At 47.9% G+C, this 25319-nt stretch overlaps 2 protein-coding genes across 5 annotated transcripts in view; one reads left to right on the forward strand and one right to left on the reverse strand.

Moving 5' to 3' along the window:
• Window positions 1-7865, forward strand: GHRH (growth hormone releasing hormone). 2 transcript variants are annotated; one of them, XM_057703540.1, is made up of 5 exons: window positions 1-165; window positions 3478-3578; window positions 3887-3991; window positions 5653-5772; window positions 7729-7865. In XM_057703540.1, the coding sequence occupies exons 2-5, from the start codon at window positions 3499-3501 to the stop codon at window positions 7742-7744; spliced, it is 321 nt and encodes a 106-aa protein (XP_057559523.1). In that variant the 5' UTR covers window positions 1-165; window positions 3478-3498; the 3' UTR covers window positions 7745-7865. The 2 variants fall into 2 exon arrangements, with proteins under 2 accessions (XP_057559523.1, XP_057559524.1); XM_057703541.1 differs by having other exon boundaries at window positions 1-43.
• An 8233-nt stretch (window positions 7866-16098) lies between these two features.
• RPN2 (ribophorin II) overlaps window positions 16099-25319 on the reverse strand; it is a 56943-nt gene continuing 47722 nt past the window's right edge. The window contains exons 14-18 of one of the 3 annotated variants that reach the window (XM_057701074.1): window positions 23810-23905; window positions 22346-22421; window positions 20660-20789; window positions 19150-19197; window positions 16099-16425 (exon numbers count right to left, since the gene is read on the reverse strand). In XM_057701074.1, the coding sequence (XP_057557057.1) occupies window positions 16413-16425; window positions 19150-19197; window positions 20660-20789; window positions 22346-22421; window positions 23810-23905 (363 nt within the window). In that variant the 3' untranslated portion in view covers window positions 16099-16412. Of the gene's footprint in view, window positions 16426-19149; window positions 19198-20659; window positions 20841-22345; window positions 22422-23809; window positions 23906-25319 lie in introns of those variants that run through there. The other 2 variants (XM_057701075.1, XM_057701076.1) reach the window with 2 other exon arrangements.

Here is a 25319-nt window from a genome sequence, read left to right on the forward strand (position 1 = left end):
TGGAGCAGCGGCTCAGAGCGGAGGGAGACCCGCCACCTCGGAGGTGAGAGGGGGGCGGGCGGCCCTGGGGGCTGGGCTGGACGGGGGTGAGAAAGTTGACGTCCTCACCAACTCAGAGACACCACGTCCAGGAGGCCCACTGCCGTCCTCTTTGCGCTGGGACTGGTGAGTACATTTTGAGCCCTTCATTAGGGGTTCTGGAATATGCTTTTGACCATGGGTGCCATTTTGAGGTTGTCTCGAATGCGTGGACCTCCATCGGTGGAGAAGTGGCAGCAGACATGTGCCAGGTGTCTGTTGGGGACAGATGAGGTCTGAGTGCTCCTCTGAGGGTGTGCAGGTGGGCTTCTGGGGCGAGACCTCAGCTGGCTAGATTCTCCTGTCAACCATGGGATTCTGCCACGGACCAGAAAGGAAGCAAATCAATGGCTGTGCAAATCAATACTGTGCACCGATCGCTCAGAACCGATTCAACATAATTGCCTGGAAATTGATAACATTTTGCTTTCTTGCTCAATTGCAGCCACGCTCCTTACTCTAGGTTTTGGACACAATTACCTGCCCTTGGATCTTTCCATTACCCCCACGCTTGTCTCTCCACCCGGGCTTTAACTGTCCTGAAGTATTTGCATTTTTTACCATAAGCCACCTCAAACCCTTTCTGGAAGGAGGTGGCATGTCACTCTTTTGAATGACCATTCAAGATGCTTCCTCATGAAAAACTTAGATCTCCTTTGACTTGGAACACTATTGGTGAAACAGCTTATAAACTGAAACAGGATGTCATTGCTTTAGGGTTCTTAAATTACACAGCAGAATATTTAAGAAAGGTAAAAGATTTTTTTCCCAGGAGTTCAAAAATGGCCTTGCTAGCTTGGCACTTGAGACCTGACTTCCATTGTCAGCCGAAGGTCCATCTGCAGAATTCTTGTAGCACTCCTGGTGTGAAGTCTGGCAGAAAGTGCCGACTATTATAGATCAAGTGCCCATTTATCCTCAGTCCAGCCGACCTCAAATATATCTAATCATAGAATTAGTTCGTAAGCACTGTGGAGAGCTAACCAATACTCATAATGATGGATGATAAAACCTAAAATGCCTTCAGAGCCATCAAGAAGGGGTCGGTGGTGCTCTTAGGCTCTAGCTCGATTTAATTCAGTGAACTCTAGCTCCTGAGACTGGTCGTGTGGAAGATGTCGGCCAGCAGCTGTTTTATTCCTAGTGACACAACCTCCATTCTCACCATACCAGAAACTGGATAATTCTTCTCGTTTTGCCCTCTTTGTCCAATGGGACTCTGCAACCCCATGGGTTAGGTTCTCATAGCCCAGAGGTTACAATGGTGTCTTGACCCGTCCCCAGGGCAGGTGCTTTATGGCAAATGTTGTGTCTCTTGGTTGACCAGATTATGAGGTTGCCCAGCTTCCATTCTGAATGACCAGGGGTTACTGGATTTACTATAACTTGCCCCCACTAAAGTCTGCCAATATCAGGTTATTTTCAACTCTCTAAAACCACTGGATGCGCACAGGGACACGCCAGCCAAGCAGGTGTTCCTGTTTGTCCCCCTTCTTTCTTCCCCAGAGGCCCAGTAACAAAGAGCAAAAGCTTCCCGTCTTCTCAGAACTATTTCCCACGTGCAGGTGATGAATTCTGAAGCGCCCCATGAATAGGGAGTGCTGTGAATAGCGGATTGTATCCGAGAGGCCGCGGCGCAGAGCAGGAGGCCCATTCTGAAGTGCCCACTCCGAAGCTAATTTGATGGAGGACCATGGAAAAAGGCCCTTCTCCTCTCTGGGCTCATTTCCTTGGCTGTAAAATTGGAGGTCGTGATACCTGCTCCCGAGGGCGACTGTGAGGGTGGGCTGTGCAGGCCAGGGGGACACAGGGGCTGGGAATCACTTATGCCGGCCCTGGGAGAAGGGGCAGGGGGTGGGGAGGCTGAGGTGGAGCTTAGGCCAAAAGCAGGGGTTTGGGCTTCACTCTGTAGGGATGGGGTACCAAGGGCTTCTGAGAGGTGAGTGAGGTGGATTGGGGGCCTGGATATGCTCAGGTCATTAAAGGAGCAGCAGGAAAGAAGGTGTGAAAGCCCAGGCTGCAGCTGGGAGACAGAAAAAGCAGTGCGTGTCAAGGAGACACCTTTGCCTCCAAAGATCTCCCTGCTTAGGAAACTCCGGCCGTGGACCAGGTCCGGAAAGGGGAGCCAGGTGTGATAGTGTGTGATGAGGAGGACAGAAGACTGAAGATCCTTGGTCTGGGGAGCCAAGGTCCAAGTCACTTGCAAATGCATCTAAAGGGCTTGTGGTGCGGATGAAGGTGCAGAAGGTCTGGGAGGCACAGCAGGTGGACGTCAAAGGGGCAGCCCACGGGGGCAGATACCACTGTCTCATCTTTTCTTTGGCCCCAATCCTTACCAGAATAGTAAAAGCTTATTCACAGGATAAGGGGCTTGGACTTGACGCAATGACAAAAACGTCCTAATAAGAAGACCTGCCCAGAAATAGGACAGACTGGCTTGGAGGCAGTGAGCTCCCTGTTACTCCCTGGCAGCAAGTGTTTGAGCTAAAACTGGAGGACTGTCTGTTGGGGGACGGGGGTGGAGGGGTGCACATAAAAGAGGGGCTGATGGCTGAGGCCTGGGTGGCTGCTTCCTTCAGCTCTGAAGCTTGTGGGGGGCTCGGGCAGTTTTGAGCGGTCCCCAGCAGTGAGCATTGGTTCCTGGGGTCTCAAGGCATCCCTGGTTTAGTCCAGATGGCCTTCCTCCCTTCCCTCCAGCTCCACATGAAACCAGGACAGCCTGCCCTCCGAGCCTTAGGTCATCAGAGCAGAGGTGTGTGGAGAATGGCCCACGTGCCAAGCACTCACTTCAAGTGCCCCATCTTACCTCATGCTCACAAGGATCCTATGCAGTAGGTATAGTTATTGAGTCCATTTTATGGACAGAGAAACTGAGGTCCGGAAAGGAGAAGCCACTAGTCCTGGGATGCACAGCTAGTGATGGCAGAGCCCGGATGTGAACTCAGATTTGTCTGACTCAGAGCCTCAGCTGTTAGTCCCGCTCAATACTGTCAGAGCCACACTGGGGCTGTGGATAACTTTGGTGACTAGGGAAAGGTGCTTGCTCCTCCCCTATTCCTTGCTGAGGCCTGAATCCCATGTATAATGCCTTACAAGGAGGGGCTGTTTTACCATTATCATTCATTATATGCTCAACCCTGTGAGGTCAGCAGCATAGCCTTACCATGCCCATTTTACAGATGGAGAAAATGAGGTATAGCTTACGACTGGCAGAGGCAGAACTTGAACCCAGGTGTGTCTGACTTCCAGAGTCTGTGTTCTTTTTGCTACCCCACAGCTTCCAAAGGACAAGGACCAAAGCTTGCACAGAGCCAAGCCCAGGGCTGGGCCCAGCCAGCAAAGGGCATCCGAGTGGCTATGGCTGTACCTGACCTTTTCTTCCTGTCTGTCACTTCCCAGGTGCCAGCACAGGGGTGAAGGATGCTGCTCTGGGTGTTCTTCCTCGTGACCCTCACCCTCAGCAGCGGCTCCCATGGCTCCCCACCCTCCCAGGCCCTCAGGTAAGCAGTCCTGACAACAGGCCTGGATTCCTGCCACCCCAAAGCCAGCCCTGCCAAAGTTGCTGCTTAAGGGATGCAGAATCAAGCCATGAGCTGGCCCCCGGCTATCTCCTCAGGCAGCCTCCACTGCTCATCTCTGGGATGGCGGTGGACTCTGAGCCCCAGAGAGGTCACCCACCCAGCCCAGCTTCCAGCTCTCTCTGGGAATGAGCAGGGCAAATGGCAACAGGAGGACCTTACGGAGACCTGATGAGCATGGCCCCCTGGGCATCCCAACCCATCCTTTGACCTCTGACTCCTTCCACTAGGATGCCACGGTACGCAGACGCCATCTTCACCAACAGCTACCGGAAGGTGCTGGGCCAGCTGTCTGCCCGCAAGCTACTCCACGACATCATGAGCAGGCAGCAGGGGTGAGGTGACATTCTTGTGACTTCTTCCTGCACCCCAAGTGCATCACGGCTTGGAGGGACCGAGTTTGGTCTCTCCCCTCACACAGCATCTGTCATTTCTGCATTCACCATAGCAGAAGGGCTCCAATGTCAAACCTCAGCTTACCTCTAACTAATAAATGATCATTGAGCACCTGTCCCTGTGATGGGTTCCAGTAGTAACAACACCAATGGTCATCACCACTTGACTGTGATTCTGTGCCAGAAACAAAGACTTTGCCTTGGGACATTGACACACACCCCGCACGGTGCTGGGCACACAGTAAGCCCTTGGTAGTGTTAGCCATTATTCTTAGTTTCTTGTCTTTTCTTTTTAATATTTCTTTTTTTTTTTTGGCTGTGCCAGGTCTTAGTTGTGGCGTGCGGAATCTTTAGCTGTGGCATGCAGGCTGTTAGTTGTGGCATGCAGGATCTTAGTTGCAGCATTCGGAATCTAGTTCCCTGACCAGGGATCGAACCCGGGCCCCCTGCATTGGGAGCTCGGAGTCTTAACAACTGGAATGCCAGGGAAGTCCCTATTCTCAGTTTCTTATGTGCTCTTTCCAACAACTCTACAAAGCAGGTCCTCTTACCCCCATCCTACAGAAGCTACATTAATAGCTTCTAAAGGACACACACCAAAGAGTGGCAGAGTAGCAATCAAACAGCCTGACTCCACAGCCTGAACACTTTTTAGTTTTTATTTTAAAAGATTTCCAAACTTACAGAGAAATTGCAGCAATAGTACAAAGGGCTTTCACATACCCTTCCCTACAGTCAACAGTTCCTAATATTTTTGCTTATTCTATGTCTATACCTAGATATAGATCTAGACATACACACACAAACCCAGGTACGTATTAATATTATTATTATTGTTATTTTGCTGAGCCATCTGAGAGTGAATTGCAGTCCTCATGACCCTTTACCCTTAAGTACTTCCGCCTGTGTCTCTTAATACCTCATCAAAGGACATTCTCTTACTTAATCACAATATAATTATCATTTAGAGTCCACATTCAAAGTTCACCAGTTTTCCCAAAATGTCCTTTATAACAATCATTGATCTTCCTCATCCAGGACCCAGTCCAGCATCACAGGTGGCATCATAGTTGTCGTGTCTCCTAATCTGGACTAGTCTCTTGTGACATTGACATTTTTGATTAGTAAAGGCCAATTCTTTATAGAATGTCCCTCATATTGGACTTGCCTGGTGCTTCCTCATGATTGGATTCACTTTATGCAACAGAAGTGAGGTTGCATTCTTCTCAGTGCATCCTATCGGGAGGCACACGATGCCAGTTTGTCGCCTTGGTGATGGTAACGTTGATCACTTGGTGAACATGATGTCTGCCAGGTTTCTCCTCTGTAAAGTTAATGTTTTCTCCTTTGTAATTAGTAACTCATCTGTGGGAAGATATTGTGCAAATGTGTACTTCACAGGCTGTAGTCTTCCCTCCTATGTGTACTGCCTTCTTAAATGTTGCTGAGTCTAGTTCAGTTGGGTGCAAGAGTCTATGCTAGATATCGGAATAGGCCTAGGGACACACCCTGCTCTGCTCACTTTGCCCTGGCCTTTCCCAGGCCTGTCTGCGCCCTACTCAAAGAGCAATCTCAGTTGTTTCTCTTTTTTAATCGAATAGAGAGAAAAACCAGGATCAAGGAGCAAAGGTACGGCCTGGCCGTCAGGTGGATGGCATGTGGGCAGACCAAAAGCAGATGGCCTTGGAGAGCATCCTGGTGACCCTGCTGCAGGAGCACAGGTGGGGATACGTGTGTGTGTGTGTGTGTGTGTGTGTGCGCGCATGCATGTGCACGTGTGTGTGTGTGTGTTTAGGAACCTCAGAGGTTTCTTTCTCAGAGAGTGGCCAGGAAAAGGAAAGAATCTCCTCCTCTCCAAAGGTGGGGGGTTCTGCCAAGCAAACCGGGAACACGGTCCCTCCTTCCACACATCAAGAACTGGAAGAAGGGGAGGCAAACGTGTGATGGAGTCTGGATCTCATCCACTGCTGTATGTCCAGCGTGTAGCCAGGGGCCAGACTCCGTGTCTGTGTCCAGAAATGTTACTCCCTCAACAGTTCTGGGATAGGATCCAGGAATCTGAATCTTCACAAGCGTCCCAGGGGACTCTGATGCTGATAGTGTGGGAGACATACCCTGGATCCTTTGCCAAGTTCACACAATTGTAAAGCCCCTCCCAACACCCTCAGGTGGACGAGGGTGAGCAGCACGTGTGAGAGGGAGAGATTGGAACGACAGTCACTCTCCATCTCCCTCACAATCCCATGGGGAGTCAGGAGAGATCAGAAATGAGTTTTCCCATTTTACAGAGGAGGAAAACTGAGGCAAAGGAGGGGCAGCATCTGGCCCCAAATCAGGGACTAAGCAGGCCCAAGACCTGCCTTGCTTCCCTGGAGTTCTTTGCACAAGCTCTGCTTCGCCAACAAAGTTTCCCCAAAATGACACGACTGTTTGGAGAAATTCTGCTGTATGTTAGAGCCCGACTTTGAACTGTGTCGCAGCATGACTCTGCCAGGCACTTCTGGACCAAACTATTAAGCAAATCCAGTTCCCAGCAGAGCTCTCCGTGTGCCCCTTCACCCGCCTAATTAGACACCAAGAGCTCAGAGATCTCGCCAAGTACAGTCCTGGGGAGATGCGAGCAGCAGCAGGCTGACAGGCAGAGTGCAGGAGGGGCAAGAACCAGCCTGGGAGGCAGGATGGACACCTGAGCCCCAGGTCTGGTTCTGCAGCCAACTCTCCACACACAGCAAGTCGGCTTCCCAGGTCCCTCCTCTGCGAAGGGAGTGGGTTCACGCCAATCACCGCCAAGGTTCCCGAAGGCGAGAATTCTTTAAAAAAAAAAGAAGGCCCCGAAGAATAATGCCTCCCCTGTGCCTCTCACGCTGGGATTAGGTCATCATTCACCTGCTTTACGGTTCCCACCAGGCCCCAGTGGGGCAGAGTGGCCCCAAGGAGGGCCAAGAACTAAGAATACAGGCTTTGTTCCTGCAGGTTAAAAGCCAGAGGCGTCACAGAGCTTGAAGCCACAGAGCAGCAGGAAGTGGCCTGGAGGCTGCTCCAGCCATTGTTCCCCCTCCAGCTCAACTGCTGCAAATACCAGGACAGCACTGGTGGGCCTGAGAAAACATCACAGCAGAATGAGTTCTTATACCTTAAGAGTGCAGAGTAGAACGATTCAGGAGATCGCATCCTTTTGTACCCTCCACACTTTATGTCCACGTAACAGGCCTATAAGGTAACAAGTTCAGATTTCTCCATCTTCCCACCCCTTAAAAATCATCCAAAGATGGCCAGGCTCTGGGCTGAGGGGACCGTGCTGGATGAGACAGCTGTGGTCTCCGCTCTCATGGAATTCATAACGCACTGAGGCAGACAGAAATTAATTGAGTACATGGACAGTGGATTATTTCATCTGTGATAAATGGTAAGAGATGTAAAGGGTGTAGTAAATGTGTGTGTTGGAAAGAATAACCTAATCTAGCCCTGTCTGGGGATTAGAAGCAGCTTCTTCAAGAGCAAGTGACTATCCAGGATCTCACTGGCAGTGGGTTGGGAGAACTGGTGCTAAGCCCTTTTGGACCCAGACAGTCAGTCTTAACATTGGAGTCTCCATCACCCTAGTTCCAGGCGTCCTGTCCCATCTTGCCTTTACTTCAGTGTCCCCAGATTGAACTTTATCTTTCTTTCTGCAACAGGAATTCCCAAGGATGAAGATTCTGCCTATATTTTCTGCTCCCTGCAGCTGAGACACATGCATCCAGTTAATCCTATTTAATTTCTGACCGACTTTTTCCTTTATAAATACAATAAAATTCCCTCATACTGATCTGCATTTCAATTTTCTTTTATCTTCAACCTAATTTTTTTTACATGTTTTACATAGTTAGATTTCCCAAAGTGGTCTTGCAAGGTATTAAAAAAAAAAACAAAAAAAAGCTAACATTTACCAAACTACTCAGAGTGCCAGCTGGGCAGCTTCACGTGTAGAATCTCATGCGCTCCTCACAGAGCCTAATGGGAGGTGTTGGCATCCTTCTTATTTCACAGACAAGGAACTGAGGCACAGATGGATGAACTGATTTGCCACAGTCACCACCGACAAGGAGAGAGCTGGGATTCAAAGGCAGGGGGTCCAGATCAGAACCAGGGTCTTAACCATATTCATCTACTCTGGGCAAAAATCATCCTCCATCCACGGGTGCCTTGTTCATCTATGAGCAATACCATTTATTCATTCAACAAATATTTCTAGAGCTCCCACAACGTGCCAGGTGCTGTTGTAGGCACTGGGAATACAGTTGTGAACAAACAAAGCCCCTGACCTCATGGAGCTTATATTCTAACAGGGGAAAGAATAATAAAAACAAGTCAATACAGTGAGTCCCCTAAGAAAGAGTTCCGTTCTGAGAGCACGTTCCTAAGTCCAATTTGTTGGTAAGTCCGACAAATTTAGCACAGGTGCCCAGCTAACACAGTCAGCTATATAGTACTGTACTGTAATAGGTTTATAATACTTTTCACCCAAATAATACATAAAGAACAAACAAACACAAAAAATAAAACATTTTTAATCTACGGTACAGTACCTTGAAAAGTACAGCAGCTGGCCCTTCTTAGCAGTACCCACTACACCACCATTGCTTTTACCCTTGCTTCCGGACATCCTGGGTTTGAAATAAAGATACTGAACTACTGTACTCTATACAGTTCAGTAAAGTACACCAAAGCACAATCACTTGTAGAGGATGCACCCACGTGACAATGTATGCCAGACACGTAAACTAACTTACATGATTGGACATAAAAACGCATGTTAGCATCTTTGAAAGCTTGCAACTTGAAGGTTCGTATGTAGGGGACTTACTGTATAGAATATGCAAGATGGTGGCGATTGCAAAGGGAAAAAAATTAACAGGATGGGAGCTCTGGTGGGGATTATTTAATCTATAATGAGTATGCATGTGGTGTGGTGGTTAGAGACGGCGTCTCTGAAGAGGAACATTTGAGTAAAAGTCTCTCAAGAGTTGGCCTTGAGAATATCTGGCTGAAGAACATTCCAAGCAGAGTGAAAACCCAACACAAAGGCCCTGAAGCAAGAGCACGGAGGAAGGAGGAGCAGAAGGTCAGTGGGGCTAGCTGGAGCGCCGCGAGGGTGCAGGGGGAGGAAAGGAGCAGGACGCCAACTCACTGTCGGTGAGACGGACAGCATTGCAGAGTTTAAGCAGAACGACGCGATCTGACTTCCATTTAACGTCACTCTGAGAAAGGGTCAAATTCTGGATACACTCTTAGGGTAGAACTCATTCGCTGATGGACACGGTGTGCAGATCGGAGAGGAGTCAAGGACTCCAAAGTTTTTGGCCTGAGCAACTGGAAGGATGGAGTTGCCATTTAGGAGCTTTAGGGGTGGGGAGAGAATTAGGAGCTTGGGTTTAGACATGTTGAGTCCGAGATGCCCTGTAAAGGCCTCGGTGAGGATGTTGAGTAGGCCCCTGGGTGTACACGTCTGGAGCCAGGAGAGGGGTCTGGGCAGCCGGTTTGGCTTGGTAGCTATCACCCTCTAGATGGTCTTTAAAGTGAGGAGAGTGGGTTAGATCACTAAGGAAGAGGAGCAGAAAGAGCAGAGGTCCAAGGACTACCCGCATTTAAAGCTTGGAGGAAAGATGAGGAACCAGCAAAGGAGACTGCGAAGCAACAGGCAGTGAGATAACAGGAAAACTACTGACACAAGAGAGAAATCCCAGAAGCCAACTGAAGAAAGCGTTTCAAGAACGGAATGATCTACTGTACCAAATGCCGTGGATGGGTTAAGTCAGTTGAGAACTGAACATGAAAGTAATTGTGGAAGCCACTGATGACCTTGGCAAGAACAAATTGAGTGGATGGTGGAGGCAAAAGTCTGACTTGAGTGGGTTCAAGAGCAAATGGTAGGGGACTTCCCTGACGGTCCGGTGGTTAAGACTTCACCTTCGGGACTACCTAGGTGGCACAGTGGATAAGAATCCGCCTGCCAATGCTGGGGACATGGGTTCGATCCCTGCCCCAGGGAGATACCACATGCCGCGGAGCAACTAAGCCCATGCGCCACAACTACTGAGCCTATGCTCTAGGGCCCATGAGCCACAGCTATTGAGCCCATGTGCCACAACTACTGAAGCTCATGCACCTAGAGCCCGTGCTCCACAACGAGAGAAGCTACTGTAATGAGAAGCCCCCGTACTGCAACAAAGAGTAGCCCCTGTTCACCGCAACTAGAGAAAACCTGTGTGCAGCAATGAAGACCCAACGTAGCCAATAAATAAATAAATAAATAAATAAATAAAGACTTCACCTTCCAGTGCAGGGGGTGTGAAGCCACTGACCAGAGGTGCCTATGTCAGTGATTACCTAACTTTTTCTATTCATGAACATTTTACCTGGGCCAGATATCCCCACACATCACCTACACCTATCACACATCACCCCACACATGGCCTCTTCTCAGAGTCTGTGAACACTCTGGGGTGGAGGGATCAAAATATTCTATATTTTGACGGGTAATGATTACACTAGTGTACTTATTTATTTTTATTTTATTTTATTTTGGCTGTTATGAGTCTTTTTTGCTGTACACAGGCTCTCTCTAGTTGTGGCTAGTGGGGGCTACTCTTCATTGTGGCATGCTGGCTTCTCAGTGTGGTGGCTTCTCTTGTTGCGGAGCACCAGCTCTAGGCACACGGGCTTCAGTAGTTGTGGCGCATGGGCTAACTTGCTCCGCAGCATGTGGAATCTTCCAGGACCAGGGCTCGAACCCATGTCCCCTGCATTGGCAGGCAGATTCCCAACCGCTGCACCACCAGGGAAGCCCTACACTAGTGTACTTGAATGTAAAAATTCATTGAGCTATATACACTTAAGATTTGTGTGTTTTACTATAGGTAACAAATCTAAAAAAAAAAAACTGAAAAGTCTGGATGATGGGATGTGTGTTTGGATTGAAAGTATGAGAAAATACGTAGCATCTCAGAGTTGATGGGGACTCAGAGGTGAACAGTCCCATCTCGGTCCTTTTCCAGCCTGAGACACACAGTGCTGGACCGGCGTCCCGTGGGCCTGTCTCCCGCACAGGGGCTGTAAAGTCTGCTCAGGGCTTCAACGGGTTCAGACCACCTGCTCTCCCTGGGAGTCCCCAGTTTACCCTCCAAGAAAGAACTGAAGCTTGGGAAAGGCTCTGCAGGGGGCCACTGCAGAGGAGACAATACCAACAGTGGAGAACAAAAGCCCCCTCCAGAGGAGAAGGCTGGCCTCTGAGGGCCGAGGTCCCCTTCAACCAAGCCGAGCGGGGCCGCGGAGAACCTGCCAGGGAAGGAGGACAAAGGAGGAGGCTGCCGAACGGTGGCCTCGCCTGCCCAACCCGAGCCCCCTCCTTCCCTCAGACCCACCTGCTCACCTCCTGTCCCCACAAAAGCAAGGGCTGGGGGCTCTCTCAACTTCCAATTCGTTTTTCAAATGAAATAATGACCACTGGGCCCCGCTGCTACGCGTGGTTTTCGAGGTGAATGCCGTTATAAAGGAAAAGACCAGTGATGGAGACAATTCCGGTGCTTTATCTCCATTGACTATGACACGAATGGTGGCTTGAAGGACTTAACCCCTCGCCACCGAGGAGCTGGGGGCTTCCCATTCCCTTGGGGGGGTCCCACTTAAGATGGAATGCTATTATTTTCCCCCCTAAAGAAATGCTCTAATCAATGGGGGCTTGTTGCTTATAATAATCCCTTATGTTTGTACTGAAGTTCACAAAGAGGTTTCCCATCTATCGCTTCACCGCGCTCCCTACCACAGCCCTTGGGGGAAGGCAGAGCGGAGGTAAGAGGTCAGGTCCTACAGCTCGGAGGGGGCAAAGCTGGGAACTGACTCCTCCTTCCAGGGCAGTGCTCTTGTGTTGTTTCAAGACTCCGAATCCTTCAGGAAATGAGAGCTGGGGAAGCAACAAACAAAGAAACGTGGACCTGGTACAAACTGCTTACTGAGCTCCTGCTAACAACACACAGGAAATAAAAATGGTAATATCTATACTAATCTGAGCAAACTCTGAGTCAATGTCAGTGCCAGGCACTGTGGTATGTGTTTTGGATGTGACCTCATTTAATCCTTATAAAGCTCTCAGTGGTATTATCCCATTTTTACTGATGGGAAGCTAAGGCACAGAGGGAGTGAAGAAATATCGGTTTGGCCTCTGACCTGCTGTGCTGAGTACTCTTTAGAGAAGGCCAGACCCAGGCACTACTGTGGTGTCAGATTAAACCCAGAGCTGCATAGCAGTTAAAGTGGTAAAAACAGATTTTATTCAGGACTACTGCAATAGGGGAAAAGAGAATCTCATAGAGAAGTGGGCTTAATTCTGAATATGGCGTGATCGAGTGGAAACTGATAGCCAAGGAGCAGGGTGGGTGGGGATCAATGGGTAGACACTTACTACGAGGATACATCAGGGGTAAGAGGATTCTAGCTAAGCTGATCTAATAGGATTCTGGCTGAATATAGGCCAGGGAGATCAGATGTCACCCGGGAGATGGTGGAGGGTGAGGAATCCGACCAGACATCAAGGTGATCAGACACAGTGGTGGGGATCTGGGTAAACTGCTTAGCAAGGTTCTTGCTAAAACTAGATTTTATTTATTTATTTATTTACTTATTTATTTTAGGTGTTTTTTAAAAATGTTTTATATGACAAAATTTTTTATTTATTTTTTATTTTATTCATTGGCTGCTTTGGGTCTTCATTGCTGCACGTGCACTTTCTCTAGTTGCGGCGAGTGGGGGCTCCTCTTTGTTGTGCTGTGCAGGCTTCTCATTGTGGCGGCTTCTCTTGTTGTGGAGCACAGGCTCCAGAGCGCAGGCTCAGTAGTTGTGGTGCACAAGCTTAGCTGCTCTGCGGCATTTAGGATCTTCCCAGACCAGGGATTGAACCCGTGTCCCCTGCATTGGCAGGCGGATTCTTAACCACTGCGCCACGGGGGAAGTCCTAAAACTAGATTTTAAAAGAAAGGGCACAGATGGGTGTAGCAGAAATTTTAGGATCCTGACTACAGTTTGGTCAAGCAAAGGATCTTTGCCAGTAGCAAATAATTTGAGCAATAAATCCAGTGGATTTCATTAGGCCTGTTCTCAACTGCAGCCTCCCCAGACCCACCACTAGGCTATAAGCAAGCAGACTCTCTCCTGCAGCCTTCAAGAGGCTTCTCCCTACCCTTTCTGGGTAGCGCCAGAAAGACAGCATATGAGGTGTTTCTGCCTCTGCTACATCTCAGCATGAAATCCAGGTTCCCTTAACTTGCTGGCAGTCCTAAAATAAAATCTATCCCCTTTACCACAGCCCTTAAAATCCGCATTTGTTCTGGCTCCCAAGGAGACTCTCTTCCTCGCTAACTCCGCCCTAGTTACACCTGCCGGCTTTCATTGCAGATATGCCAGGCTCTTGCCCCAGTGCCTTTGCATGTGTTGCTTCTCTGCCTGGAATGTTCTTCCCCAGCTCTGCAAAGATTGTCAGCTTAGCCTTCCCAAGCCCTGTAGATAAGAACTCCTTTTCAGGTTTGTGATTATGCTGCTCCCTCTCCTGTGCCCTCCAGGATGTAAGTGGACCAAGGGCAGGGAATGCTCTAGCTTGCTCTCTGCCACAGCTCCACCGAGGGCAGAGCCTGGCACATAGCGAATGTCTGCTGTGCTTTACTCTCCAGCCCCTCTGGGTCTGCAGGCTGGCGCTGAACCAGCCATGGCGTCCTGGAGCCCTGCCCATCCCTTCTCCAGGAAGCCGTTTCCTGACCTCCTTCCCTCCAGCCACTGTACTTCTATTCTCAGGCCCTGCTGCCCCTTCTCTACACCTCTGTCCAGCAGGCCTCAATCAGTCTGTCTTCCAGAACTGTACAGGTCTGGTTATAGGTGTGAAAGTTCCAGCTGGGTGGGCTCTCCTCCCTTCCCCACGACTCTGAGCTGTTGAAGTCCCAGCGTCCTTAAGCAGGGACACTAGGAGCCATCCAACAGCAGTGGGAGACCAACATCACCATTTCCCATGAGGACGGGATAAGAACCTAAAATTTAAAAGCGAGGCTCTCAAAGTCATGTTTACAGGAGGCAGACAGGTACCAATTGCAAGCAGTTGGTGGAAGGAACAGTGCTAGTGTAGGTGGAACCTGTGGGGGCAGGACTCTGGTGGACTGGAGAGTGCAGGCCCCACCCAGGCAGGAGTTGCTATTCAACTATAGCTGATTGTTGCCATGCAGGAATCACGCCCACTGTTGCCAGCTCTGGTTTTCTTTTTCCAGAGAATCATTCTAAACTGTAAACTTGGATTTGTGTGTGTGTGTGTGCGCTTTTTTTTTCCCCTAAAATATTTATGTATTTATTTTTGGCTGCGTTGGGTCTTAGTTGTGGCACATGGGATCTTTCATTGCAGCATGGGCTGCTCTCTAGTAGTGGCGTGTGGGCTTAGTTGCCCCATGGCATGTGGGATCTTAGTTCCCTGACCAGGGATCAAACGCGCGTCCCCTGCATTGGAAGGTGCATTCTCAACCACTGGACTACCAGGGGAGCCCCAAACTTGGATCTTTATATGGATTTTCTCAATCTGTAAATGTTAGCAATGAACTCAATTAAAAAAAAAAAAAAAACCCACTATGGATCAAATAAAACATGGGCCACTGGTTTGCAAGCTCTGGGAAAAGTGAGGTCTCCTTCCCATCTTAGAGGCACCCCCATAACTGCCCATATTGGCCTCCCTCCTATAGAGTCCCATCCAGAACCAGCCCAAAGTTCCAGAATCTTCTTTCCTCTTTCCCCAATCAAAATCCCCATTTCCTCACTGCAGTGAAGTCCAGCTAAGTTGGAAAGCAATCTGATGAAAATAATTTCTACCCCCCAAACCCAATAAATACTCATAGGATTACCTGCATTTCAAAAGTTATCTATTATTATGTTTCAATTAATAGAAGTAGAGGCAATGAGCCAAAGTACGTAACTATGGGCCAATTAGGACAGATGCCAAGCACTTCAGATGCATGAAACTCCTTCAGCCATATGAGGAGGTACTGTTATTATCTTTTACAGAAGGAAAAAAGGAGGCTTAGAGACATTAAGCCACTTGCCCAAAGTCCTTCACCCTATAAGTGGTAACAGCAGGCTTGCCCAACACTGAAGTCTGCACACATAAACACACTACTCAATATTACTTCACTAGCGACTTCCTTGGTGGCACAGTGGTTAAGAATCCACCTGCCAACGCAGGGGACAAAGGTTCGATCCCTGGTCCAGGAAGAACTCACATGCCACACAGTAACTAAGCCCATGCCCCACAACTACTGAGCCTGCGCTCTAGAGCCTGAGCGCCGCAACTACTGAAACCCGTGCCCCTAGAGCCCATGCTGCACAAGAGAAGCCACCACAAGCCTGTGCACCACCACGAAGCGTAGTCCCCGCTCACCACAACTAGAGAAAGCCTGAGCACAGAAACAGACCCAAAGCAGCCAAAAATAGATAGATTGATAGATATTAAAAAAATTCAAAAAAAAATTACTTCTCTAAGTGACATCATATAACTTCCATGCAATGGTGGTCCTGGGCACAACTTCCAAAGGGGCATTCTTGAGATGCGTGTGTCCTTCTGAGAACCTAAAATAACTCATGGGCTCAGCCTTCTTTTAAGATAATCCCTTCCCTTCCCCACTGCATGCCAGGACCAAGGTTTCAAGGCAAAAGCAGCGGGTTCTTCAGATACCGACAGGGCATAGTTGGTACCCAGTGCTGGAGATGAAGAAAGGTTGCTGGCTTTTCCAGGCAATTCTCAGTTCTGTTAAGAAAGAGATGACAGCGGGCACAGGTTTGATCCCTGGTAGGGGTACTAAGTTCGCCTGCCGTGTAGCACACCACCCACCCCCCACGCCCAAAAAAAAGAGGTGAGAAGGACCAAGTAAAATGTCCTGGAGAAATACCCTGGTCATCGTGTCAAGCATACTTCCCAACTACGGCCTCATGTTAATGTGCCCCAGGGATCCCATCAGCCCTAAAGTACCAGAAGAAACTCTCAGGTCTTCGTTTCTGTTATTTTCTTTATTCTATAACAGATTAATTACAGATTTCAACTTTTCAATGCAGCATGTGGGTAAGTTAGAATATTCACAGCATCTTGCTAGGGCACCATGCCAAAGAAACAGAGTATCTGGGCTCACAGGTGTCTGCTCTGTGTTGGGGAAACAGAAAAACAAGCAAAAGTATAACCACAATTTCGACTTTTTTCTTTTTAAATAAAGGCTTTTTTCATTCCTCTTTTCAAACTGTGAATTGCTCCTGACTCCTTTTCTCGATATTCACTTCAGCTTTCAGAATGTCCTTCCTTTTCCTGGAACTAATGTGCTGTTCTGAAAGAAAATGGAGACAAACACAAAATTACTGACGGTTTCAATTCACTGTTACAGTTCCTAACTGGTGACAACAGAGAGACCAAGGTAGTCTCCCACTAGGAGATCCCATTTATAAGGGAATAATCATTCAACTATTAATTCTATTTACTTATGCCCCATCTCATTTCACAAAAGGATGTAAGACAGATAGCTCAAACTAAAGCTGGTGACAACGGAAACAATGAAACACACCTGATGATACCCAAGTAAGCATGGTATGTGAAAACACAAGATGAGGTAATTCCAGGCACACCTCTCACAGTACAAGGCCAAAAAGACTGTACATTTCAACTAGATGAATAGTTTAAAGAATGCTCATCTTCAATTTCCCAGACTCCAGGTCTGCCAAGCAACATGTGGCCCTCATGTAGCTTGGAAGATGACATTCTGGCCTTTTGGTACAGAAATCTGCACCATATTCCTGCCAGTGATCAGACTCGATGTCTAAACTTAAGAAAATGATTCTCAAAAACTGGACTCAGCTCACAGAAATATTTTAAGAGGGGATAAAAACACTAACTCTCTTTATTCCTTCTTTCTCCGTGGCTATCTCCCCTAGGCTCTAAGGAATGATGGAGAAACACAAGAAGGAAAATGACAATCTAGACAGACACTGTGCAACCTGGGGGTGACAGCACCAAGTAGGTGATTCGGGTAGTTCTGGTGAGCAGGGGTAAGGTGCTCACACACATGCCATCCTCGGCAGGCAGCTGTCCCCAGTGGTGAGGGCTTATGTGAGGAAGGCGGCCTTGCAGAACAGCAGGCTCCAAACCAATTAATCAAGAGTTCCAAGGGGCACGCATGCCCAGGCAGGGGAACTCATCCTGAGGGCCGAAGTGAGTACCCTTAATTCTCTGCTAACGTTCAGAGGTTCCCAGGCACATTCAAATGTGTATGCTCCGAAATGTTCACGCAGAGAGGACAGTGTAATTATGAAATGAGAACAGCTGAAAGGGCAGTGACCCACAAGCCTCCATCTTGGCCAAGAAGTCGGCCCTGTGTTACACCTGATCAAATCAATACCTGTCCTCAGATCAAAAACACACAGCTACCAGGGATTTTCCTCTAAAAGACAAGGTCCCAACCTCAGGAAGTCCCAAATGTCCAAATGATCAAGTGACTCTCCTCTTTCTCAAGCAATATGGTTTGAGGGTAGCAGGGTAGGGGTAGACTATCTAAAAATCAAGAAAAACAAAGCCAATCCAGTTAGTTTTAAAGAATTAAAGAGCTCAATACTTAGCAGAAAGGACTAGTTTTCTGAAAGCAGACGGAGCAACTATAATTCAGGACAAAACCAAATGGATACGGCTGAGGAATGGGGGTGGGCAGAAGGCACGGACCTCAAAGGGACACGGGAGCTTGCTGGAGTGTGGAAATAAGTCTGTATCTTGGTTGAGGCAGTGTTTACAAGATTGTCTATGTTTTTCAAGATTCATAGAATTGTACACTAAAAAGGGTAGATTTTACTATATGTGAATTAATCCTGAAAACCAAAACCAAAACAAATGTAGTTGCTTTCTGTGTTGAGAACTAGATGTTCCAGCTTATGTTCACACATCAGTAAAAAGGCTCTACATTCTATGCTTTTGTTGATTTCTCCTGTTTTCAGAGGAGTAAAAATTAGATAGCTTCGTTGCTTTGGCATGGAAAGCCATTTCCATGGAAAAGGAAGAGAGGGAACATGACTTGAAAACTAAAATACCTCCCTCCTCTTTGTTGGTCCAGTACAGGGGTCAACAAACTGAGCCCCACTGGCCAAATCCAGCCCACTACCTGTTTTTGTAAACAAAGTTTAATTGGAACATGGCCACGTGGGTTTGTTTACGTGGTCTACGGCTGCTCTCACGTTAAAGTGGCAAGGTTGAGTAGTTGCAACTGTAGAGACTGTGTGGCCTGTAGAGCTTAGTACTATCTGGCTCTTTCTAGAAAATTTCTGCCAATCCCTGGTCTAGAGGAGCTGATCAGTGAAGCATCAGACACTCTCTCTCCTTTCCTCCCTTCACCTTCCTCCACTCCCATTCTCATCCTAGGACTGACACAATGGAGAACGGGTGATATTTCACGTGACATTTTAGTCACCCAGGGAGCAGCCCTGAACCATATCCGGAGCTCTAGGAACCTGGGTTCTGATGCTGGCTTTGATGTGTGGCCATCAGTCTTCATAATTTAGTGTCTCACCAAACCACACTGTTTGGCCCAACCAGAAGTTAATGTTATCAAAAGGCCTAGAACAGTGACAAGGTGTGCCGGGATTTGCCATGGGACCATCATTTAATGAATTTACATGTCCTGAATAGGGGTGGGGGGGTCCCCTTTAAAGAAGTCCAAGGTTGAATCTGTCTACCCTCAACTCTGTTCTCCTATGAACACAGACAGGGGCTGTGCCTATAAAGTACCCGGTGGGACACAAGCGAGGATGGAGTCTTACAGTCAAAGCCAGGTCAAAGTTGCTCTGTGGCAAAGTTATCGTCAGCTGAGCTAATTCGGGGGCTTTGGCGTTTGCCCTGGTCCAATTACAGCCTGGTCCAAGAAGTGGGCAAATGGCCTCAGTATTCAGCTTCGGCTTGGGGAGCAATGGGGAGGAACCAGTGCTCTGAAAATTAGATAAATAACTGACATGCATGAGGTGGGCAAGATGGAAAAGGGGCCCTGTTCCTGGGATGAGTCGCCCTTCATCTTTACCGTAGTGTCCTATATTTTGCCAATCTACTGCTCTGCTCTGCAGCGATCCTGCCAAAGGAAAGAGGGTTTGAGAGTCAAGAAAGGACAGTAAGACGAGAAATAAGCTGAGGAAAGAATGGCAAACACCCAACCAGAGCTTCTGTTACAGTCACCGTTTTCCCCTGGGCAGAGCTTGTTCTAGGACTCACGCAGACAGCAACAGAGAGTGAGCTATGACTTTCTACAGAGGCTGGAGGGTGGGATGAGAACCATGGTCTTCCTCCCCAGAAAGTGCACACGTTAGCGCTCCAGATGAGGAACTCCCACTGAGCAGGATCTGAATCAAGTGGTTTCCACTTCCATCTCCCCTTAATCTTGCTCGTCTTGTGTGGGCAACTTCCAGAAAAGAGAGAACGCAGCAGAGGACAGCCTTTTGGCTCCCCGGGGCCTGGATGGGCTGCTCTGAGGGAACAGGGCTCCGCTGAGAGAAAACAGCTGAGTCTCCGGCTCTTTCTCACACGCAGTGCGGAGCCGCCAAGTTAGGGCTGTTAGAGGGACAGAGAAATGAGCCGGCGGCCACTGCTGGTGCTAAGGGAAGCTCTGGCGGACGCTGGACGACCACAGGGGAGGCAGGGAGCACGCTGGGGCCAGTATCCATTGGTGAGGCACTCAGAGAGCTCACGATGGAGACGCGGGCAGGGATGAGACGTATAACGCCCATAACGGTCTCTGAGAAAGCCGCTCTCTGATCCGACAACTTAACTGGCAGCTGCACTGGAGGGCACACTATTGAGCTACGTTCTTTCAGCAAACGTCCTGGAGAGAAGGGCACAGCTGAAATGTTAACTTCCAAAGGTGAAAGCAATGCTGACCTTTTCTTATGGACCTTTACGTGGCTGAAATCACCCAAGTTCTAATAAAGTCAAATCAATGAGAAACACCTAGGTGACATTTAAATTTGCTTCTAATTCAGGTTTGAAAGTCAAGCTGCCAGCGAGCGGCCATCGCGTGTGACCATCTGTGTGAACCTGTTTGGTTCTTGGGGACGTGACGTGGGCCACTGAGCAGTGCTCCCTGCTGGAGGCTTCTGTGAAGCCCGACGCAGTTTCTAGGGGGAAGAGCATGGAGCTTGTGCTTAGGAGGAAAAGCTCCGGGAGGCTGTTGGGATTACAGAGGAGCCACTCTCAGGCACGGGAGGAGGCAGAGGAGAACGCGGTTGCGCAGCCAGCACACAAACCACCACCTCCTGCCACCTGGCCTGACCCTTTCTCATCCTCATAAAGCAATTATTTTCTTCTCTTGTTCTAATGTGTCGGGGCATAAACGGTTGTGTTTAATATATTTAAAACTTAACACCAAGGCTCTTGTCTGATTTGAAAGGCGTCTGTATCAGGCTGGATTGAGGGGTCACGCTGGCCCCTGAGGGTATGAAGCATTTTGCCACATACCGTTGTTCAAAGAGCTGGGTGGACAGAGCTGACGGAAATACTTCTAACCCCACTCTGGGTCCCTGGCCCGTCCCCAACCTTACCTCTTGAGTGCCTGCTGGGCCAGCATCCGATTGCCAGCCAAAAACGTCACGCTGCCCAAGATGGCCAGGTACTTGAGGGTCTGGAACATGTTGAGTTGCGTCCAGTAGATATACATGAGCCCCAGCAGAGCTACAAGGACAGGCATCGCGACAGCCAATTAAGTCAAACAGTGACGTCACCCTGGGCAGAGCACAGTTAAAAGCCGGTAACTGCAGACCCTGAAAAGGTCTGTGTTTATAGAGCAGCTTGTTTTATTCCTTTCATCTGATGCCAGAAAATAAACAGCTCAATAGACTTGCTTCTCAGCCTTGGCTACCAAGAGATCCAAAGGTAAAAACCAGATCTCAGCAACTTGGTTCCACGTTCCAGCCTGCATCTTTGTTTTTTAACGCAGGGTTTGTTTTTGTCTGTTTCTTTAATTACTGTCGTTATATTTGGGATTCAGCTGATTTTTCAAATTCTGAATGAAAGCCCACAGAATTAAAGAAACGAATAATTTTCCCTTGTATTAAAAAAATGTTTAAGGCTAATTTGCCACTGCGACTAAGGAAGGAAGCAAGGAGGATGGTGGAGGCAGCTTTAGTCAAAAGGGCTCAGGTCTGGGCACTGAGAGCCCTGCGTTCTGGCCCAGGCTCTGCCCTTCGCAGCCACTTAATTTCTCTGAGCCTAAATTCTCTCACCCGTCAAACGAGGGTTATAACTCCTGCCCTGGTCACCCCCATCAGGGCTATGATGAGAGTCAAGTAGGGGAATGTGCACCAAAGGCACTCCGGCACGGAAAGTCATGGCTCTAAACAAACTGATGTTCAGGTTTTGTTCTCAACCTGACCCAGGAGGGCTATCACTCAAATTCAGTAGCTGGGCTGGAGAGAAAGGTCATCCTGTCAATTCTGCCCAGAAGGATGACGGATGAACTACAGCAGGCGCTCCTAGCCATTTTGGAGGTCGTGGACCAATGTCAGAATTTTGATCAAAGTTACAGATGCTCTCCTTCCCCAGGAAAACAGAGATACACATTTGCCTGGAGTTTCAAGGGATTCGTCTGTAGACCCCTACAGAATCAGCACACTATGGACACAGGGAGGGTGACTCCTGAAAGAGTCAAAGAAATCAGAAAAGAAGTCTCAGTGAAATGCAGCAGTCACCAATCCAACAGTGTCGCAAGTTCCTGATACGCTTAACTGATTTGTGAATTTACTATCGTGTAACATTGAGGTCCTGAGTTCTCAAGAGAACAATGCAGGACAGCGTGTCTGACTGTGGAAGGGACTGTTTTCTATTACTGTCCAGACACAGCCGCCAGCAAATGTGAAGATCGATACGGTGGGGGAAGATAACCTTTGGAAACTGCATTAACGCTCTTCCACCCAGGAAGATGGCTCAATGTAAAGATACGATAAGTGAGTACTCTCTGGAAATGAACAGAGCTATTAAATGAGGGTAAAATGGCCTGCCAACGGCAGCCGAGTACAACGAAACCCAATATAATGACAGCTGTTCTAAGCTGATGGGCCAAACAGGTTTATCATCATATTAACTGTCGTAAAAGACCAGGAGGAAGAGGGAAATGTTATGCTATTAAGTCATTATAGTTAATAGGTTGTGGGTCTACTTAACAGGGCTTTTGCGTGGGCAGGCGAAATGTCAAAGGAGGTTAAATGGAATTAGCAGCCTGGGGCGCTTACCAGCATGTCCCAGGTGAAAGATAATCGTGCTAGGAGCAAAAGTGAAGTTGGAGACATTGGCACCAATCCGGATCCACTGAACGGTGGGGAGAAATAAATTAAAAAGACATTAGAACTTGAAAGGGAGGCAACCCACGCCATGCCAATGCTAATCCAATAAACAGCCCTAAGGGCTTAAAAGTTCATGTGTACTTGAAGCACAGGGAATTTTTCCAAGTGACAACCACCCTATTATAAGTCCTCAGGAAAAACTGTTCCCGTTTTCCTTTAGAAAGGCCTTCCAACACCTGCTCTCAAATGTGCCTGAGTAACTTAAACCTGAACATCATTTCTGAGGACAGCAAACTTTTCTATTTTAAAACAGGTGAAACCATGAAGCTGACAGGTCAGAAACTGTATTTATGATGAAGTAACTGGCACCCCTGCTAATTTCTCTTAGTATTGGTGAGATAAACCCACTGGCAGCTGGGAGGAGGTATGCTCCTGCTGTGGGTTCCACGCTTTTTGGAATTCTGATCACTCAAAAGAACAGGTGCCCATCGCCTAGGTTTGGTTTCTGAAAGCTTGTGACATGCCTTCCAGATTTAGATTGACCAATAATTCTTTTATTAAAATCAATGGATGAATTAGGAACACAGGCAACTTTCCAAAAGTAAGATCTAATGAGCTTTCCATATAGTTCTCAAAATTCTCTGAACTTTGAGGATCTGCATCTATGTTTATAATTTTTAAAAAGAGACAAGCGGAAAAAAAAGTTGGTTAAAACAAAAATTCAAACAGTATGTTAAAGTATAAAAGGTAAAAATGTCCTTCCTCTCTACTCCCTAAAAGGCCCTCTCCTTAAAGGTGACCAACACTAATAGATAATGCCTTTGTAAGGTTTTTAAATGAAGAGGACAGTACTAAACATACTATCCTACCCCTCGCCGTCTTCACTCAATAGGACATCTTGGTAACTTTGTCATATCAGTTGACAAGTACATAAATCTATCCTTTCTTTTAATGAGCTGCATATTATTCCATTGCATGGATGTACCATAATTTATGTAACACTTGCTTTTATGAGGACTTTAGGTTGTTTATAGTTTTATGCTCCAAACAGTGTTGAAATGCGCAGCCTCTGTACTCACTTTTCCTACAGCTATCAGCATTGGCCTTGCTTTTTTCACACTTGACCTCATCTGAACATTCCTACAGAGCATCCCCGTCTATACACTTTTACCATTTTTAATGGCTATTAGGTACTTTCTCATGCCCCTTGTTAACGGATCCATTTTTTGGGCTGCTCCCCCATAGTGGGGAATTTTAGTTATTCTAAAATTTTTTGACCACCGGTTCAGGTCACAGCTGCTGGACCCCTCTGGAGCTGTGCTGAGGCCAGAGCACAAAGCCTCCTTTGGAACGGCTACGTCTGCTGAGTGTGGTGCCAGACACACGCTGCCCATGCTAATTACGGCTACTCACCAGAGCAAAGAGCAGGAGCAAGGGCGAGAGGATCAGGGCAGTGAATGTATTGGACACCACCGTGGGGGGCCTCTTCTCAGGCTCGCGGAACAGGTGCTGCCAAAAGAAGACACCCCAGGAATATTTTCAAATGCGCTCTTCCCAGCAGGGGCCACCACGTGTATGTACTAGGGACCAAACACCCATGACAGTCAAGAAGAGGAAATGCGTCCAGAGGCTAAAACTTCCTGGCCTTGAGTGGCCACTTGGCCTTCTGCCTCTTCTCAACACTGCCTTCTGCTCCCAGAGGTCTCCTTCCAAAGACACTACACCAGTCCCAGCTTACCACTGACCAACCCTCTTTCTCACTCCAAGACATATTGCCACTTAGAGGCTGGAGAACGCAACCTATCTAGTGGCGTCTGACTCGTAGCAAAGATGCTGCTCGGGTATCTGGATGGCTGGGGTGACACGTCCAAGGCAGGACTCTGGAAGACACAATGCTTCTGGGTTCCTAGGGTGGCATTATCATATTTTGCCAACCAACCTAAGTTAGCTAACTGGTGTATAATAACAATTTAAAATTTAAAAATTCTCTTGCTTGCCAATGTCCAGCCAACCCAGCTCCATGACAAAGGGTAGCTCCACCTAAGACTCCTGTGCCCAGATTTTTAACCTCAGCTCCTCTTTGCCACTGCCATGAAGGGACTTCTAACAAGGCCTGTGGCAGTCGCTGCGGCCTACTCCACCCTGTAAATCAGTCAGCGCCCTCTGTCATCGTGGTTATACCTTCCACTGTCTAACTGCATTTTACATTCTTAAACAATGCTATAGCAACATTAGGAGGATTTTAAAAAAGAATTCTACGTCTCTACCTTTTGGATACTTGTCCTTTTTTTAACAGTGAAATAAGAGTAAGTTGTCTGCCTGGAACACTTCAACATTAATTCAGATGTGGATTTCACTGTTTCTGCAGTTATGATCATTTCTCATGACTGCAAAATAGTCCAGTGAGTGGCTCCACCTCACTTTCCTTAACCAGTGCTCAAACTGTTTAGTAAGTACTGCGTTTATTTGGTAAACTGCTTTAGAAACTTTTCAAAGCTTTTCTTTCCTTATCTATGAACTATTTTGATCCTCACAACAGTCCTATGGGCTAGGCTGGGCAGGGATTGCTGATATTTGTGTGCAAGGAAGGTGAATCCCAGGAGAGAGGAAGGGCTTGCCTAGTGGAGGAAAGCCTATTCTCCAGCTGAGCTGTCCACCTGTGGGCTGCATCAGCCCTGGTCTATGCAGGAGCAGAGAGGAACAAAGCTAGACCCATCTGTGCTATAGTATCAAGCAATGACCTGAGGGCTGAACCTCCTGCATGTTTAGGAAAAAGAGACTCAGGTTCTGATTTTGTCTCCAACCATCAGCTTTCTGGGAGATGGTTAATGGGCAATTTGAGTCTGTTTTTTCAGCTCTAGGATGGGGCTGATATTTGCCCTGCCTGATCCACATAGTGGCAAAGACCAAACTATAAAATATC

Source organism: Hippopotamus amphibius, chromosome 12 (genome assembly GCF_030028045.1).
Source record: "Hippopotamus amphibius kiboko isolate mHipAmp2 chromosome 12, mHipAmp2.hap2, whole genome shotgun sequence".
Taxonomy (NCBI): Eukaryota; Metazoa; Chordata; class Mammalia; order Artiodactyla; family Hippopotamidae; genus Hippopotamus; species Hippopotamus amphibius.

Coding starts and splice junctions, on each gene's coding strand:
- GHRH (XM_057703540.1), top strand. CDS start 3,499: ATGCTGCTCTGGGTGTTCTTCCTCGTGACCCTCACCCTCAGCAGCGGC. Junction 3,579..3,886: donor CCACCCTCCCAGGCCCTCAG/GTAAGCAGTCCT, acceptor TCCTTCCACTAG/GATGCCACGGTACGCAGACG. Junction 3,992..5,652: donor ATCATGAGCAGGCAGCAGGG/GTGAGGTGACAT, acceptor TTAATCGAATAG/AGAGAAAAACCAGGATCAAG.